This window comes from Cariama cristata, unplaced genomic scaffold (assembly GCF_000690535.1).
Source record: "Cariama cristata isolate BGI_N322 unplaced genomic scaffold, ASM69053v1 scaffold27585, whole genome shotgun sequence".
Taxonomy (NCBI): domain Eukaryota; kingdom Metazoa; phylum Chordata; class Aves; order Cariamiformes; family Cariamidae; genus Cariama; species Cariama cristata.
The window spans coordinates 1-17,869 of NW_009618702.1; the positions used below are offsets into that span (position 1 = coordinate 1).

Consider the following 17,869-nt stretch of genomic DNA (forward strand, 5'->3'; position numbering starts at 1 on the left):
AACTTACTGAGGGTGCACTCAATGCCCTCGTCCAAGTCATTGATAAAGATACTAAAGAGAACTGGCCCCAATACTGAGCCCTGGGAAATGCCACTTGTGAATAATTTACTTGGCAAACGTTGAATAGGTAAGCTTCATAACAGTGGGGTTAGAGTTGCAGATGACTGAAGCCATCATGTCCTTCAGAGCTGGCATGTTTCATCACAGCCAGCCTGGAGATTTGTAGCAGCATGGCCTTCTGTTTTCTAAGTGTATTCAAAGAACTCTGTTTAAAACCCACTGATGTCATTGGGCATCGTTCCTTTGTCTTCAGAGAGTTGTTCGGTCTCTTACTGCATTATTTCAGGGTCAGTCCTGCAATTCTTACATACCTAATTCTCACACAGGTAATCTACTTCTGCTGAAGTTGGTGGCCACACAAATATGTTTTTAAGTCTTTATAGTGCAATAAACTTTATAGTACTTCTTTTCTCTTTTTCTGAAAACCATTATGGACAAGTACTTTTTTTTTTAAAATTAATAGTTTTAAATAAAAAAAAGAGTCTTGCCAACTGTATAAATTACTGAAACTCACAACTCTGCTTTCTAGATTTTCTCTGAGTTCTGATTTTTTTTCTGTCTGCCTATCTATAACTTTACAACTGCTGACAATTCTTTTTGTCCTCAATACACATTCAAAGCAGAACCTAAAAGGAAAGAGATTATTTGCTTCTAAAGGGTTCTCTGCTAGAAAATCCCATAATGGTATTTGCGTCATTTATTTTCACTACATTGGCATGTAAATGCTCTGAAGATGAACAGGGAAGCAATGATGTTGCTTCCTCCAGGGTCTTTCTAAAATACTCTTTGGAGACAGCATGTGATCTCTGACAGCAGTGTGAAACATCTTATGTATTATCTAATATTATAGATGAAAGCAGTATAACAAGAAATAGGAAGAAATAACATTTTATTCAAATTTATTTTTTAAAATAAGCTTGTAATGAATTGCTTGGGTTTTCTTGTTGTTTTTTTTATAGTTTGTTTGGTTTGGGGTTTTTTTTCCTAGGAAAGCTGATGATATGTCATGGCCTTGAAGATCTTTTTCCTGTTTCTTAGCAGGGGCAGCTTTATCAGATTTATTACAGGATTATGCATATAATTTAAGAACAGAATTGATATCTATCCATACGTACAGTATAAACTGGAAAGCTGAAAATGAAGAGCAAGTCCAAGAGCTGTGGAGTAGTGTCATGTAGGCATAACCAAAGATAGGATGAGATTTAAGCGAATAACATAAATGAAGATTTCTTCCTTACTAACTGGTTCTTCAAGTATCTCAGATTTAAATGCATCTGTTCTTTCCCTGCTTCTAATACCAGCTGGAAATGGACTCCATTTCACTTCCCATGGGTTATTTGTCCAAGACTGTAATGTACATAATAACAGCGAGTGAACTTGTATTTGAGGATTTATTGAAGATTTGTGTTAATTATTAATCTGTTGTGTGATTCAAATGTTTGACTGTATGCGTGTGAGCTAATTAATTAGTTATCAATGTTTGTTGTCTGACAGATTAAGGATGATTGTATTTTGCAGATGGTGTCCAGATTCTCAGCTTTATATACGCTTCCAGTGGGGACAAAACAGGAATTGTGAAGAAATTTGAACAGTTTGAAAACAGAGAGCTTGAGACAGTCAGACAACAACAGATTGATTATCCCATGTAAGTATAGGCAAATAATAGAAGCAGACTGTAACTGATTATTGAAGGCTATAGGACATACTTAAGCTTTTTAGGCTGTACCACAAATTAAAGGAATACTGCCTACTAATTTGAGAAAAGGCTCAAAACAAAACTAGTTAGCAATTTCTTTCTGTTCTCTGATTTCAGTTTTGGAGAGGATTAAGCTGAACTGTAGGTGAACCTGCTTTGGCAGAAGGTTGAAGTAGATGATCTCCAGAGGTCCCTTCCAACCCCGACCATTCTGTGATTCTGTTATTTTGTGAACCTCGGGAAGATACTTACAGTAGGTGTTAGTGCAGTGCTGTGTAAGACATACCAATAGTAGGTTTAACTGAGCTGGTTAGGTACAATTAGGAGGGTAAGTTGGCTGTTACGTGCTGTCATGATCAGACTGCTGTCTCATGACTAGGTAGCCGTGGGTTTTCTGCATTACAGAGAGATCTGCATTTCAAACATCGTTTGCAGACCGAGTGCAGAGTAGGGTTTCTTGCAAGAGCAAGCGGTGTGGAGCAGCTTTTCTCCTATAAATTCACACTCTAGTTTATTTTGCAGATAACAAGCCCTTAGTGATAGGGTCTCCTGCCTAGATAAGTCTTCCAGCTTGAGCTTACACTATTTCCTTCCACCATCACTGTGTAAGCTCTCCTAGTGGGACAGGAGTAAAACCCCTTAGCTGCTGCACACTATTCAATTACAGAGGAATCACTCTGGAAGATCATCTCTTTCTCTGCTCTTCTTCCCCTTGCCAAAACTGTCACAACTCTCCAGTAATATTTTGCAACTTTAGAGGAAAAAGTATATATAGACATATATAAATATATCTCCCTTCCACCAAGTGCTGTTACCGTGGCAACATTATTACAGAAATAGGAAATGATTGCAGGAACTGGAACTTGCCTACTGGTTTGTGTTTGGCCTGTGACCACAAGAAGAATGCCAAAGAAGACTTACCAGATAGCACAGGTTGCATACAAATTACCAGCCCTCAAACTATAGCTCTGAAGTTGTAAGTACAGAGCAATTTTTAGCTCATGGCCTCTTCAGGATGGGTTACAACCTGCTTTGCACAGCCTGCTGCCCTTTGTCCACCAGCATGGCCTCATTCTGCTTCTGGCACTGAGGTGCTCAAGCTCTGCTAGAGAATATATGGCATGAATTCATGGAGCTCTTCACCTGCTCCACACAGTTCCACCCTCTCTTGCCTTTGGGTGGTGCCTCCAGTGTTAACATAAAGCCTTGCCTGTGTGTTGCAATTTTGTGAGAGCTTGGGGTAGCTCGGTTAACAAGAGGAAGAGAGTTTTCCTTCAACTCTGTGTATGTGGGCAGTGGTTACCTGCTGCACCAAGAGCGCAACAGAACCAGATGGATCTAACTGAAGTTACTGGCTTGACTTCAGTCAGGGATTTGTAAAGAAAGAGGACTGGAGATAGACAGCTGTCATTTGAGGTAGCTACCAGTGGACAGCCTACAGCAAGGATAGGCTGGGGCTGTAAGGGACTGCTCACGCTGTACAGCATTCTGCAGCAATGGAGGATGTCAAATGAGTCAGCATCGTCCCAAACTCTGTCCCAAGAAATTTGTCCAGAATAGTTATATGCTCAGACTGGCAATCAAAGATTAAATGGAGGCTGCGGTATTTAAATTTGCCATATGACCAGAGATGAACAATTAAAAGAGTGATATATAAACATAAGCAGTGTTTTTTGAAGCACAGTGTTTGCCTGTAGGTCATAACAATCAACAAACATGTTTGTGATTTACAAACCCTTCTGCCTCACCCACGTACCATCTCTGGAGGATATGGTGTTATTAGCTATTTAAAGTGTAGGCTCTATTGGGGAAAACTTCACCACCCTTGCATTTTTTTTTTTAAGCAGGAGAGCAGGTGTTAGGCTTTCAGACCTGTATTGGTTCAGTTTAGGAAAAGATACAAAGTACTCTGTTCAGCAACTTCTTGAGAGAGAAGCAAGGCAAGCTGACCCAGTTCTAAAGTATTATAAACAAATATTGACATTTTATTCTTCATTATAGAAATACAAAACCCAAATAATACCTCCTTCTAAAAGTCACTAAGAAAAGAGAACTTCCTTATCAGAGCTGGTAATAATCATAATGCTTTGCTGGGTTGTGCATTGGAGGTATGGTTTTCAAAGGCATTCAGCATTGACCTAACTGCTATGGAAAAGTTCTGGAAATAAGTGGTCAAGTGTCTGTTAAGAGCACTGAAGCAGATTTAGTCTGGCACAGAGGAACGCCTTAAAATTACATACTGTGGTCTAAATTCTGCTTTTAGTGCCTCAGCCAGCTTTGTACAGAAATTTCTAAGTAGATGGTGTTGTTGGGTCTTTGCTTTTTTTATTTTGCACTGCTCCACAATTTGCACAGGCTCCACCTTTATTTGTCCTGTGATAGCTCGATGACAGCTATTCATACTTAACTGTACTACCCAGAGGCTGGATTCATTTTTAACTGCTTCTCCCAAGCACATTTTCACAGTTGGCATTTAGTATAGAAGACAGAGCTTAGTTTTTACTGGCTTCCACAATCCAGATTACAAGACCATGCGTTTGGGGATTTTGTACTGAGCCTGCACACAGGAGGTGGGCTCCAAGTTGTCTTGGTCGTGTTTTCAGTTCTCTTTTGATGTGAGATCTACAGTAGCTCTGACCCAGCATTCTGGAATTGATTCAGATAAGGATCCCTTGCTCTCCTTTCATATTACCACAAAATTGTGTGGATAAAAGGAGATCACAGATCCAAGAGTCTTCAGTACTGTTGCGCGAAGGTTTTCACTGCAGAGGATGTGTTCTGTTCTGAAGATTGCATGTGTGAAAGAGGTTTGCTAAATTAAAGTGAAATGCATGCTTTTCAAATTAAATAGGGGCATTTCTCATCAGAAGTGGATTTTTTGTTTATCTTTGCTCATGCAGGTTCACCATTTCAATCTGGCTATATTTACTCCATCACTGTGAAAAGGATCTGTGTGGTATACTCTATTTTATTGATCCGAAAGAAATGTATAGTACTCCTGCTGTATTTCTAAATGAGGAAGGTAAGGGATATTATTAATGACCATCAGAAGGGGTCTAATACAGTCTTTACAGATCTGTGCCTAGGAATAACATTTATAAATATATTATCAGACCTGCTTTGTGAAACTGATCCCTTGCAAAATGCTCCTTTTTGACTATAGTGTCTCAATAGGAAAGTAGCTACTAAATTAATAGGGTTAAACTGAGAAATAGTTGCATAGCATCTAGTCTTGGCTAACTTCAGAAAATGTCTACTTTGTCAGGAGAGTAGACTGAATCTTACAGGTCAGGAACATATACTGAGATTAATTAGTTGTATCTCAATGAACAACCTTTGTTATTATTATTGAAGTATTATTTTAATATTGTTCTCAATTCTTATATACATACTACATGAAAATTTTTGAAAATTTGAAATAGCCTCAGAAAAAGTCCAAATGATTCAAGGTCTTGCCTGTATTGCAGTGTTCAAGAAGCACAGTCTATTTCACTGATCAAAGAAAAAAAAAAAAAGGTAGCACTGTCTTAGTCTAGCAACATTTGCAGTAGAGGAACATTCCTGCCAGAAGACAGCTCTTCAGCCTTTGACAGAATGAAAGTCAGCTGGCAGGCTGGCTGGCAGGCTCACAGAGGAAATAAATGTGCAGGGTTTTAAAAATGCACACCTGGCTTTCTCATGAGCCGTTACATTTTTCCCCTTCTTTGCAAGGTTCACAACTAATCTTTTCCTCTCTGTTATTTTTGCTGTTTCCATTTTCTCTGTTTGGTAACCAATCTGCTTAATTATCTATCCATTGTAAACTGGATGCTTTTCTTTGAAGAACAAACAAAAATGTCCGGTCAACTGGAAGTTATCAGCTTGATATGATATTTACTTGGAGAGGTTTTAGGGCCAGTTTTATTCTGAGTGTTAGACCAGATTATCATAATAGCCTGTTCTGGTCTTAATTGCTCAGGCTGTGAGTCTAGCTTCTGCAGGTCCAAGTAGTGGAGGGCAGAGTCATCTTGTACTTGATCATTGCGCTCTTACATGCTAGCAGTTGAGTGTTGAGCAGACACCATTGACTGCTGTTCCTCTCTGCTGTTTGCTGCAAGTCATGTCTGCTTTCTGGAGTTTGAGATCAACTTCGACATTCTGCCTGTTTGCCTTATGTTTGGTGTGTTTATGCCTCAGACAGTTGGTTTTGAGTCTGTGGTTTCATGTGGGAGCCTGATCATTAGCATCCAAGATGTGTAACTGAAATGAGGAGCATGTTTCCCTGGGTTTCTCTGAGAGCTGATGTATGGCTTGGCAGTGCCCACATCTCTGTTGGTGGTGAAGAGGATGAAGAAGACAGACTCACTGTGAATACTACATTAGGAAGCCCATTCTTAATGTCCATATTTCTGTGGTGTTTATTTCCCTTTTCTTCCTTTGTTGCTCTGTCAGGTTACGTGCATATTCAGATGCACCTTATGAGAGGAGACGACCTTGCCGTGAAAACTAGCTTCAGCCTTCCTCTGAAGCAGTGGTTTCGACTGGATCTGTCTTTTAAGGGTGGACAGGTATGCGTGCTACTGAATTACAGGATCAAGGCTGAGATTTGTCTAATTTGATTATGCCTCTGACAAACCCCTTAATAGCTGAGGCTGAGAAATACTGTAATTTGTACATGCTCACATAGCAAAAGAATGAAAAATCCAAAACTAGAAATTGTTGGTGGATGTTCAGATCGTCTGACTTTGGGAAGTCAACTTAGATGCTTACGATGAGAGCTTAGAATTACTGTGTATTCAGCGGCTATCTTGGCACACTGTTGCTCTCCAGAGCCTTTGTTGGCTGTACAGGCAACCAAGACTCCTGGCTTGGATACCTTATCTAGATACTTTAAGTTACATGGTGTGAATAGCTCTGAGGGACTTTGTACTTGGAGGCTTAGGCGTTTTTACTATTCTGATACGAGAATTTAAGTGTCCGGGCTTCTGTACCATAACATGCCTCTTGCCTAGATCTGTGAGCTAACAGGAAGCATGTGCAGTTTCCAAGTTTTGCATATTTGACAAAGTGGCATAGAACTGACTACCATTAAAAGACAAAAAAAATATTGCAGTATCCCTCTGTAGTAGGTAAAATATATATTTTACATTTTAACAAATCACAATTGTTTTCTCACAAAACCTTCCAAAAGCAGGTCTGAAAATGCAGGCTCCCTGCCAAGTTCTTGTCTGAACCTCCAGTTATTAAGACATTAGAGTGTGAAAATAATAAAAAACCTTTGTCTTCTATTTCTCAACTTCTTTCTCTTTGAAAATGGTTGAACTGATTACATTCTGAATTGTAAAAATAATTGCTAGTTGATGGCAAGAACAACTAAGAAAATTTAAAGTATAAGGTAAATGACTGACAAAAGCTGAAACAATGCTGTACTGAGAGAGCAATGTACAGGCTAAACTACTGCTGTTCTTTTTGCATGCCACCTTTTTTTAAGAATGTAAGTGGTGAGCAGATTGTCTTGCAAGAAAAACAGGTAGAAACATGTATTTACTTTTAATATAGTATGCTTTTAAATACATTGTTAAAAGTAAAAGTGAAAAAAGTGTTTTATAGAATCAGAACTGTCTTTTTGTGCTTGTTTAAATTATAGTTATAATTTAAGTTCGTGGGAAAGGGAAGACCCTATGGATTTTGATGTTCAGCTTCAGGTGCAAATGCAGAAGTCACTGTCAGTATTGGTACAGGGTATATTAGTCTTGACTTGTTTGAAATTTGAGGATTGCTTGTACGATTAGATTAAGAAAAACTATTCTTCCATCAGAGAGCAGAATGAATTATTCAAGTGTGAGATAAAACCTGTGGTCAATAAATTTCTACTTCTGGACAAAATAAGGGATCCATGAAGAGTCTAATGAGCACTCTTGTGGAAAAAAGAGAAAGTAGGACCAAACTTAAAAATATTTCAGTGCTTAGACCCACTCTCTGGACAAATAAAGCTGTAGTTCAGTTCCATCTTATTGACACGTCTTCCTGTACTAAATTTTTAAATGCTACGATCCTCAAAAGGTACTGAAGAATCTCCTTATTTAGGCACTTCGTGTCCAAAGAAGAGCAACAAAGCTGGTGAAGGACCTAGAGCACAAGTCTTCTAAGGAGTGGCTGGGGGAGCTGGGGTTGTTTAGCCTGGAGAAGAGGAGGCTGACGGGAGACCTTGTCACTCTCCACAACTACCTGAAAGGAGGTTGTAGTGAAGTTGGGATCTACCTCTTCTCCCAAGTAATAACTGATAGGATGAGAAGAAATGGCCTTAAGTTGCACCAGGGGAGGTTAGATTGGATATTAGGAAGAATTTCTTCACCAAAAGGGTTGTCAAGCATTGGAACAGGCTGACTAGGGAAGTGGTGAAGTCACCATCCCTGGAGGTATTTAAAAGATGTGTAGATGTGGCACTTAGGGACATGGTTTAGTGGTGGGCTTTGCATTTCACTTCCATTGATTTAGATATATTTAGGCCAGCATGATCTGAGACAAAGTACATAAATTAGTAAAGGCTGGGAAATTGAAGCACTGAGAAATTAAAAGCCAGATTTTAAGAGCATCTGAAGATGCAGATGTATCACTAAAAATACCTAGGCACTTAAGAAGATTTTACAGGGTTGTTTTGTGAGTCCTCAGGCAACTTTTTACAGTACCACCGTGTATGAAAATCTTATCTTGTACTCCTTCTCAGGCATCTGAATTTCTTTAACCATTCTTGCACTGAAAGTCTACTGAAAGTACATATTCTGTAGAAGCAGGAGTTGAGCCCAGATTTTTTTAAATTACGGCCTGTTACATTAGCTTTATGGCCATTCTTCACCTGTAAGCTACAGTTTCTTGAGGAGATCAATATTCTCTTCATTTAGCATCTCTGCTATGTAAAAGCAAAACGGCCTTTCACACTTTGGAAGAATAAAAGCTTCAGCAAAGTACAGATAATCTTGTAACTGAACATAGGAATGAGATAGCTGAAGTAGGCAACATCTGTGCTATTTTTGCTATTTTTTGTTGCTCATAGTTGGCCAGGACAGACCAGTGCCAATGCTTTCCATTAAATTATTCTGACATATATTATGTATGTGACATCATCTGCTTTAGTGCAGAGAAGATGCAACAAGCTGCAGCTGTAATCTTCTGAACTATGAGCTGAAATGGCTTAATAAATGTACCTTGCAATATTTCATTTATTTTAATTAATATTTTATGTTCTTTTAGATAGAAGTAAGCAGTGTTGGGAAGAATTTGAAAAGACATCATCATCAGTCTTTTATGTAAGCAGCATTTTCCCCTTTGTTAAGTAATATGTGTATATATGTTCAGATATGGAAAATGGGAGAAGGAGAGCACAAGTTTGTAACTGAGATTCCAAATAATTTTCAAAATGTCTGTGGTATTTTTCCCCTCTATGCTTTCAAAAACAGTGTGCATCACTGTGCTTACGTTGAGCATGAGCTGAATAATTTCGTTAATGCCATAAGCTAGTTGAGTTAACGCACTGCATGATCTAGTATCTATAACCCTCACTGAAAACTGATTGGAAGGTCAGTGGCATTAAGATCAGTCTTCAAATGAAGAAGTATTAGTCTTACTGAAGTCAAGGGCAGTTTTACTGTTGCTGTGAGAGAGCTAGGATTTCACCGGTGAAATTGTTATCTGCTTTGCTTAGGTAGAAGAGCAAAATTTCTACCAAAAATGTTCTTGCTCTGTCCTTTGTTCTAAGCAAATGAATAATTTTTTTAAATTGATCTTTAATTGTTCTCTTTCACTGTAATTTAAGATTGACTCTTTCTTGTGCACTGGAATGCACATATGGGAACTATGTAACAGGAAATTGCATGGCAGACTTTAGTGTTGTTCTTTCTCTGCTATGGTTTACAAACCAGAAATTTTAAATTTGTAGATAGTAACTCAAGGAGACAGATAACTTAAATTTTCATATGCCCATTTTAGAAAAGTGCAAGGGAGAGGTGGAACTGAAATCTTTGAAGTTGTATAATGATGCATAATACACTAGAAGATACCTACAGGTCAGAAAAATAAAACACCCTGCTGATTTAATATGTTTATAGACAAAGGATTTCTTAAATTTACTCCAGAATTTATCACACTAAATTACAGAGTACATTTTGAGTAAACAGATGAGAAAAGGAAAAAAAAAAGATACTCGCAATGAGTTTAAGGTTGTCAGTTATAGAAATTCTGAGATACAAATTTCTTCTTTTCTTTCACAGTACCTCTTGATAGCCAGCTTACTTCTCTTTCATGTTCTCAAGTTTTAGGGAAGATTTCTATTATGATGACACTGCTGGATACTTTGTTCTTGGAGGTAGTGGATATGTAAATGGTATTGAAGCATTCTTTGGACCCATGAAATACTATCGTCTCAGTGTGTTGGAAACAGAACAGGTAAACAAAAGCAGTATTTGGGAATGTTTAAATATTAGCATCCAGCTATGGCTGTATTTTTTTTTTTTTTTAGCTGAAGCTCTTACCAAGTGATAAACTTGCCATAATAGCAAGCATAATAGTACTTGGGAATATATAACCAAAATATGATAATTTTCTGTTGAAATCTAGGAATGTTAGTTACCACTTCAAATGCTAAAAGGTAAGACTTCTATAAGTGAGTATGTAAAGCATTGTTCCTAAATCTGTATTTAAATAAGGACTTATTTTCAGTATTGCTTTGTTTCCCAAAGTTCTTAATGATACATTGTTGAACACATTTGATTAACTTACAGTATTGTTGAAATTGGTGGTAAAAGTCACATAGGCTTGGTCAATTTTGGAAGTTCATTTGTTGTTTTCTCAGATTATGCTGACTGTTTAAAGTCATAGTCTATTGTGGCCAGCATCAGGTTGTCTGGCATATTAACATGATGTGCCAGATAAGCTGATTGTAGTAAAAAATCCGTTTCCTTTTGTTATTTGCCTACAACACTTCTTTCTAGCCAAGCATAGACAACAACAGATACTGTAAGTGCCATTTATCCATCATTTGCCTTTTTATAGATTTCTAACCCTCTTCATGACAAAGAAACAGTGGAACAAATTGAACTCTACTACAAGAGATGTATGGACATTCGAGAAATAGTTTATGAGTACAGATATATTGTAAGGCAAGGCAAAAAAGCACAAAGAAATTGTAAGTGTTGCTCTATGGCATACGAATTTTAAACTGTCATCTTTCGAGACCTGTTTTCTTTCCTTTACCAGAATCTGGATAATGATCATCAAAAGTAAACTTGAATTCAGCCACAACAAGAACAAAGGCAATTTGAGCAGTTTAGCCTTGTTACTGGTAGCTAAAACTGTGGTTTTGTCCCTGCAAAGACTTTTGTGCCATGGCATACAAACTTAAATCATGTTCTTGATATTTCTTCTCTAATAAGACAGGTGCATAAAGGGACAAAGAAACACTTTCAAGCTTACATGCGAACTGTTTAACTGCTTTTCTTCCATTTCATTCCCAAATGACCCTAAAGGCACATGTATTTTAAGTCCTTTCACAAAAATGATTGGGTTTTGCTAGAATGTCTCTGTCACAGTTGCCTAATGTGCAGTAATTGACAGATTTATACCAAAGCAACCACTTTAGTGAAAGAAGAGTAACATAACTTAAAATGTGTGGTGAGAACTAGCTTATGTTTCCAGTTAGAATTCGATTGCATGCATTGTGACCAGAGTATGGAAGAGAATAGAAGAAATCTTATGTATTTGTAAGTGGCCTATGCTAGCTGTATGAGTTTTTAGCACTGCTTTGTGTTGAGGAAGTGCTCATCTTGTCCATGAATTTTTAGTTTACCCTAGAAACATCTTTTTTCCACCAGAAGTTTGTTTTAAAGACCAGCCAAGTCAGCTTTCATGTCTTAAATAGGTTGTTTTCTCTAGGTTACTACGAAAACTATTATTTGGAGCGAATTCACAAATATGGAGAAAAATCCGAATGTGCTGCCTTCTTATGGGGAAAAGAGCTCAGGGAAAAGTACCACACTTTGTTCAAACTGTTACAAGAGATGGATTTCAATGCTCCAGATGGTAATCATGTTTCTTAAATAACTCCATAATATATGTCATGTAAGTTAGTATGCTTTGACTTCAGTTCATGTTTTATACATTTTTTTTTCATATCAGCTAACTTCCTAAAGAAGTGTCATGTAGCTTGTATGTTGTGCTGCAAATGAAGAATGGCTTATTATGTAGAAGGAAATAGAGATATCCTTATGTTTTTAGTGGTTAGTTACTTTGAGACAGTCTTTTTGATTTTTATTCACCCTTCCTATTCAATAGTATCTTGTATCTCTAGAAATTTTGGTTGTCTGCATTGAGAATACCATTCAGCATGAGAAATAACAGAATCTGTCTCAGTCCCATTAAATTAAGGAGGGGAAATCAGTTCCTAATCTTAATTCTTGCAAAACTATGCATCCTATGTTTTATTTTCATTGTTAGAAGATGGAAGTGATACAGTTCTAGAAGTTGGCCGGAGGATATTTGAGAATGTTGCAAAGGGTCTGACCAGAGCCAATGGCCTCAGCAATATGGGCTCCTCTGTCCCTCTCTTGGTGGATTCCAGTTGTTGTGGATACCATAAGGCTTCCTATTTCCTTGCAGTTATATTTGAAACAGGGCTCGGTGTGTCTGTGGATCGTACAAAGGTAGTATATTTAATATGTTTGGTTATGTCTGTGAAATTAATTACTTTTAAAGGCAGTTTAGAAATGGGATGAATTTATGATCAATTGAATTAAAAAATATGAAATGGCCTCCAGATCCAGGGTGCGGTTGAAGGGATTCCCCAATACAGCTACTCCTAAATAGCCTGATGGCAGTAAAGTCTTTATGAAGTCCTGATGGTGGGAATCTTTATCCTACTCATCCAGAACAAGGAAATCAATGATTTAGTAAGACTTAAAAATGGTGGTAAAGTGAACAGCATGGAACATACTGCTTTTCCCAGTCACTGTAGGATGAGGTAATAACCCTTGAATCATCCACAGTCATTTGTAGATGGGTATGAAAAAACTCTCACATCAGGCAAACCTAAAGTGGAAAGGTTGCATAGTACAGTAAGGAAAGAAGTCCCATTTTACAGTCTGCAGAAATGTGGCACTGAGGACATTATGATCAAATTATTAAAGGTAACCAAAGTAGAACAGTTTTCTTTTGGAGAAAAACTGGCCATGGTTCAGCTGAGCAACTGCAGAGCATGTGAACTCCTGACCTTTTAGGCAGGTTGCAATTAACTGAAATGTTTCCATGCGATTCCATTGCAAGGTCAAATAAAGGGGAGGTGTTTATATGTCACTGGAAGAGGGCTATACTGAAATTGCTGACAGATATTTAATTGTGATATAGTAGTGTAATACAAAATGCTCATAAAGAATAGCAGACCTGCCTAATGTGGTTACAGGATACTAAGTCAGAACGCCTGAGAGGCCAGTCTGAGACCAAGCTCACTGCAGTTTCTCAAACACAAGAAAACTGAGATGGGAACCTTTTTTATACCCTAATTATGGAGTATACCTAGTGCTAATTATGGAGGCTAAGTAATTGCATTATTGGATCCACTTCAGATAGTGTAGGAAATAACTTAATATCCAGCGCAGATGGGACAGCACTGTTTTTATTACTGTGCAGGTAAAATAATAATAGTAGTGGTTTTGGCAAATGTGCGGTACCTAGACTATTTCTAGCACAAATTAACCTGTATCTCAAGGAAGCTTTGTGCTGAAATGCTGTCAGACACAAGTCCCATCCTTCTAGTCCTGTCAGATCCTTAGGGTAAAATTTTCAAGTCCTGTTTGTTAACTTCCTTATCTTCCCAATGAATTCAGGGCAAAAACTCCAGTTGACATCAGTGAGACTAGTTAAGTCACTGCTGAGTATAAAAGGTGTCAGAGTATAATTAACACTATAATAAAGTGGCATTAAAAATTACTGCACACTTAGTGGTGGCAGAATAAATGCAATACTTGAAAAGTATTTAGAGAGTCTAGTTTTTCTTTCAAATCTTTCTATACATATAGAAGACATTTTAACTACTTTAGGGCTGTGCTTGATTCTGTAACTGTGTTTGCATGGTATAGCTAGTATATCAGCTACCAGTACAAACACTCTGTTCTCTGTAAATCTCCACCAAAGTGCTAAACTTGTGAGATATGCGGTGAATTCAGTCTTGTTCACATCTGTTGATTTTTACCAGGGACTGCTGTATAGTTTGGTTGGCGCTCAGGGGAATGAGAGACTTGCTGTGATGAATCTTGGCTATAAACATTACCAAGGCATTAATAACTATCCACTTGATTTGGAGCTGTCATATGCTTATTACAGTAATATTGCAATAAAGACATCGTTGGATCAGCACACTATAAAAGGGGAACAGGTAAAAGAGTAATAAGTGTATCTGAATTTGTTTTCTGAGCAAATGACTTTTTCATATATTAGTATTAATTATGTGGCCAAAACATTTTTGTCTTGATTTACAAATACTAGCTCATCTGATTTATGTCCCTGCCCATGGTAAGGGTGTTGGACTAAATGATCTTTAAAGGTTCCTTCCAACCCAAACCATTCTATGATTCCGTGATTGTTACAAAAGCCCCCAGATTACATGTAGGTATCATTACTCTGTTTCTTAGCAAGGGGGAGACCAAATCAAAGTTAGGCTCAAATGCTCAGAATTGTCCACGTGCCTATCTTTCAGTAAAGTCTAGGTCTTATTCTTGGGCCCTAATTCTTCACTCAGGTTTTTAATTATTAATATAATTGGACGTGTTTATTAAGCAACTGATCTGCTGTTTCAGTAGTCAAACATCATGAAGTTCATGCAAAAGGTGAGTTGTCCTCTCCATACTTACACATTTTCTATAATTGAATGTAAAGGTTTGGCTGTTAAATAGCTGTATGATCAGATAAAGTTACCGTAAATTTATTTTAGAATGAGCTGCTAAACAGGAGGTAACACAGTTTTATCTGTAAAGAATATTCAAGGTAGGCCAGTACTAGGATCCTGGCTTATCAGAACGAATGATTATTGTACAAAAAATAGAGAGATTTTGGTTGCTGAAGAACTAAAAATCAGCAGACAGCCACCTGGGTAAGTGTACTGTAGGGCAAGTCTTCATTAAGCTTTCTGCCAGGCTTTTTTTTTTTTTAAGAGAGATTTCTATAGAAACTAAAAAACCTTAAAAGGCTTAAAAGCATTTCTTTGCCATTATTAAGTGCATTTAAAACTACAAAGGTGGGGAGTTTTTTTCAGTTGTTGACATCTTGGCATATCTTTCCAGTGTAGAGTGGACTTACAGTTTTGTACTGTAACAAAGCAGTGAATGATTTTTACACTGGATGTAAGGATGGTTCTTCATGCACTGGCCAGCAGAGGGGTGGTGAGGATTTTAAAACCCAGAATTGATCACAAATTTTTAGCGATAAACGGGAAATGGGCCCTGTTTTCATTTTCGTGGCAGGTATATGAATTCATTGTTTAGTAATTTTTTTCTGTTCATCTACTCTTCAGGCTTTTGTTGAAACTATAAGGCTGATGGATGATGAACTGCTGAACGCTCAAACAAAAGAAAATGGTGATGTCTTTATGTGGTTAAAACATGAAGCAAGAAGAGGAAATGCAGCTGCACAGGTATAAAGTAATACATTTCCATTTTCTTTGTATATTCACACATCATGTATGTACATCTACAGACTATGTAGGAAAGTTGTAGAGGACAGTGAAGCGGACATTTTCTCTTTCCACCCAGAATTACTTCTTTTTTATGAGCTTGAACTATTTCCCATGTTTCTGTCTGATAATATCCAGTGACCATGCAAAAAGCTGCAACAGTGATGCAAGGCAAAAGGGAAGAGTTGTCTAGACTTAGCAACCTTATTCTCTGATCATTTTCCCTGGGCCTGTGTTTGACACGGTGCAGTTATTGCTGCTCATCTGAGACCATCAGCAATATATTGTAATACTGAGCCATTTGCACACATCAAATCTGTCTTTATGGCTTACCTCTGCAAGCCAGACTTTCATGGTACTGACAGCTGTGAAAAATAACCCTGCTGTAGATTTAAGATCGATACATTTCACCACCGGGAAGCCTCTGAATATTCCTGATAACCAATTATTTTCGAACTGTTGATGATGTATAACTAGTTTCTTCACACATTTAAAATCCGTTTAAGCCTGCAAAAGTCTACTCCTGCAGTTCCAGTTTCAAAACTAGCCTTTTATAACATTAGTCCTTATGTTATTTTCTTTTAGCAACGATTGGCTCAGATGCTGTTTTGGGGCCAACAAGGAGTGGCAAAAAATCCTGAAGCTGCAATAGAATGGTATGCAAAGGGTGCAATAGAAACGGAAGACCCAGTGCTAATATATGATTATGCTATTGTGTTATTTAAGGTAAGTCATGTTTCATATTTTCGCTTCAAAAAAAACATTCCTATGACACAGATGTTTGTAAGTTATCTGCAGTGACACACTGCGAGAGTGTATACAAATGCTTTTAGATTTACTCTGAAAATCAATCCATAGTTATGAAGCTAATGTTGATTTTTACCAGGTACACACAAAAATTTTTAAAAGAGCAAGTTAAAAGCAGTTCAGTCACTTTGTTCCTAGCCAGATTCAGGATTGAAATACCACCTAAATCGTGGATCCTAAATTTTCCTGATGGCTTGTCACCTCAGAAATCTAATCAGCTAGTAGAAATAGGCCTTGGTGTAGAGAGGTAGGTGAAAGTTCAATCCTTTCTTAGAATGCCCTTCATTAGATCTCTGGGAAATTTTTTCTGAGTAGGAATTAACTAGTCTCTGCATGCAGTTAGTTTTCTCCTGCTAGAAGCAATAGACAGCAGAGGCTAAACTCAGGCATAACAGCACCTGAGTCAATAAGTTTTATCAGATAAGCAGTGTGACCGATAAGACATTCAGCAGTACTGAAGGTCAGAGATATTAGTGAAGAACTGTTAGGTCTTTGTCTCATTCGTTTGCCAGTGGAAAGCTGTTCTTTACAAAATGCTTGCTTAAGTTTTGCTTCTATTAATTTTGAGCACCCATAGTCTGTTTGACCCATGTCTGGAATTAATTTATATGAACGCCATCAGCATGACATCCTTGTGTTTCCTCTGGAGACACTCTGATATCCTTTTTCAGGAAAGCTGAGAGCTCTTACTCATTGCAAAATCATGAACAATCTATGCACTTTTGAATGCTATTCATTCTTCCTTAGTTGCTGAAAATTAAGATTTGTGATATTATTTACCCATAAGAATCACTTGGATAGACTGGTGAAATAATTTTTCCTAGACTGAATCATTGAGATTTCGTGAAGCTGTGAATGAAAGATGTAGCTGGTTAAGGCCGAATAACACCTAGTAAATAATAGTATCCATGTTAAAATGCATTTTGAATGTGTATATGTGAATTTTCATCAGCCTGTATTCTGTATTTGTGAACAATGATTGTTTCACATGTCCATTTCCTAGGGCCAAGGTGTGAAAAAGAATACAAAACTTGCTTTGGAATTGATGAAGAAAGCAGCAGCCAAGGTAAAATGTAATAAGTATTTTACTGTAAAAGTCCTATGCCAAGTGCTAGTAATAATGAACTCTGATTTATATAAAAAGCCTATTACAATAATTCTATGTAATACTGGTTGCTTCTCCCAGTGTCTTCACCATGAATGGTGAGAGCCTTATTTCCCCAAATTGGGAGACAAGACCACTCAAAATCGGTGAAAACTTCTATGGAAGAAAAAATAATTCTCTCTACTTACATCTTTTGGAACTTGATGATAGTTGAGCGACTTACAGAGTGAATGGTTGTTCCAGAAGTATGTTTTTGCCTCATGTTCCTAAGCATTTTCTTCTAGACCATACTAGATATGTTTTTTCATATGAGTGCCTACCAGGCTTGAGCTTTTGACATGGTAATCTCTCCAGACTAAGGTAGAGATAACTGCCATACTTGAAAATCCATGCCAGCAGACTTTGCTATAATAACAGTGTCTTTAAGTTGTAATGTGAATGAAAAAGAGTGAAGACCAAGGTCTGGATTGTACTTCTGCAGTCTGCACTGAGTGATGGTGCATTCCTG

The 17,869-nt window shown here is 37.5% G+C and overlaps 1 protein-coding gene across 1 annotated transcript in view; it reads left to right on the top strand.

Moving 5' to 3' along the window:
- Positions 1 to 1,578: 1,578 nt before the first annotated feature.
- Positions 1,579 to 17,869, top strand: part of SEL1L3 (sel-1 suppressor of lin-12-like 3 (C. elegans)) — a gene marked incomplete at its 5' end in the record, with an annotated part of 30,353 nt that continues 14,062 nt past the window's right edge. Inside the window, 12 exons of the mRNA XM_009700970.1 lie at positions 1,579 to 1,705; positions 4,657 to 4,778; positions 6,188 to 6,303; positions 8,987 to 9,042; positions 10,045 to 10,177; positions 10,784 to 10,916; positions 11,663 to 11,809; positions 12,218 to 12,429; positions 13,977 to 14,156; positions 15,291 to 15,410; positions 16,035 to 16,175; positions 17,260 to 17,322. Coding sequence (XP_009699272.1) covers positions 1,579 to 1,705; positions 4,657 to 4,778; positions 6,188 to 6,303; positions 8,987 to 9,042; positions 10,045 to 10,177; positions 10,784 to 10,916; positions 11,663 to 11,809; positions 12,218 to 12,429; positions 13,977 to 14,156; positions 15,291 to 15,410; positions 16,035 to 16,175; positions 17,260 to 17,322 — 1,550 coding nt within the window. The remainder of the gene's footprint in view (positions 1,706 to 4,656; positions 4,779 to 6,187; positions 6,304 to 8,986; positions 9,043 to 10,044; positions 10,178 to 10,783; positions 10,917 to 11,662; positions 11,810 to 12,217; positions 12,430 to 13,976; positions 14,157 to 15,290; positions 15,411 to 16,034; positions 16,176 to 17,259; positions 17,323 to 17,869) is intronic.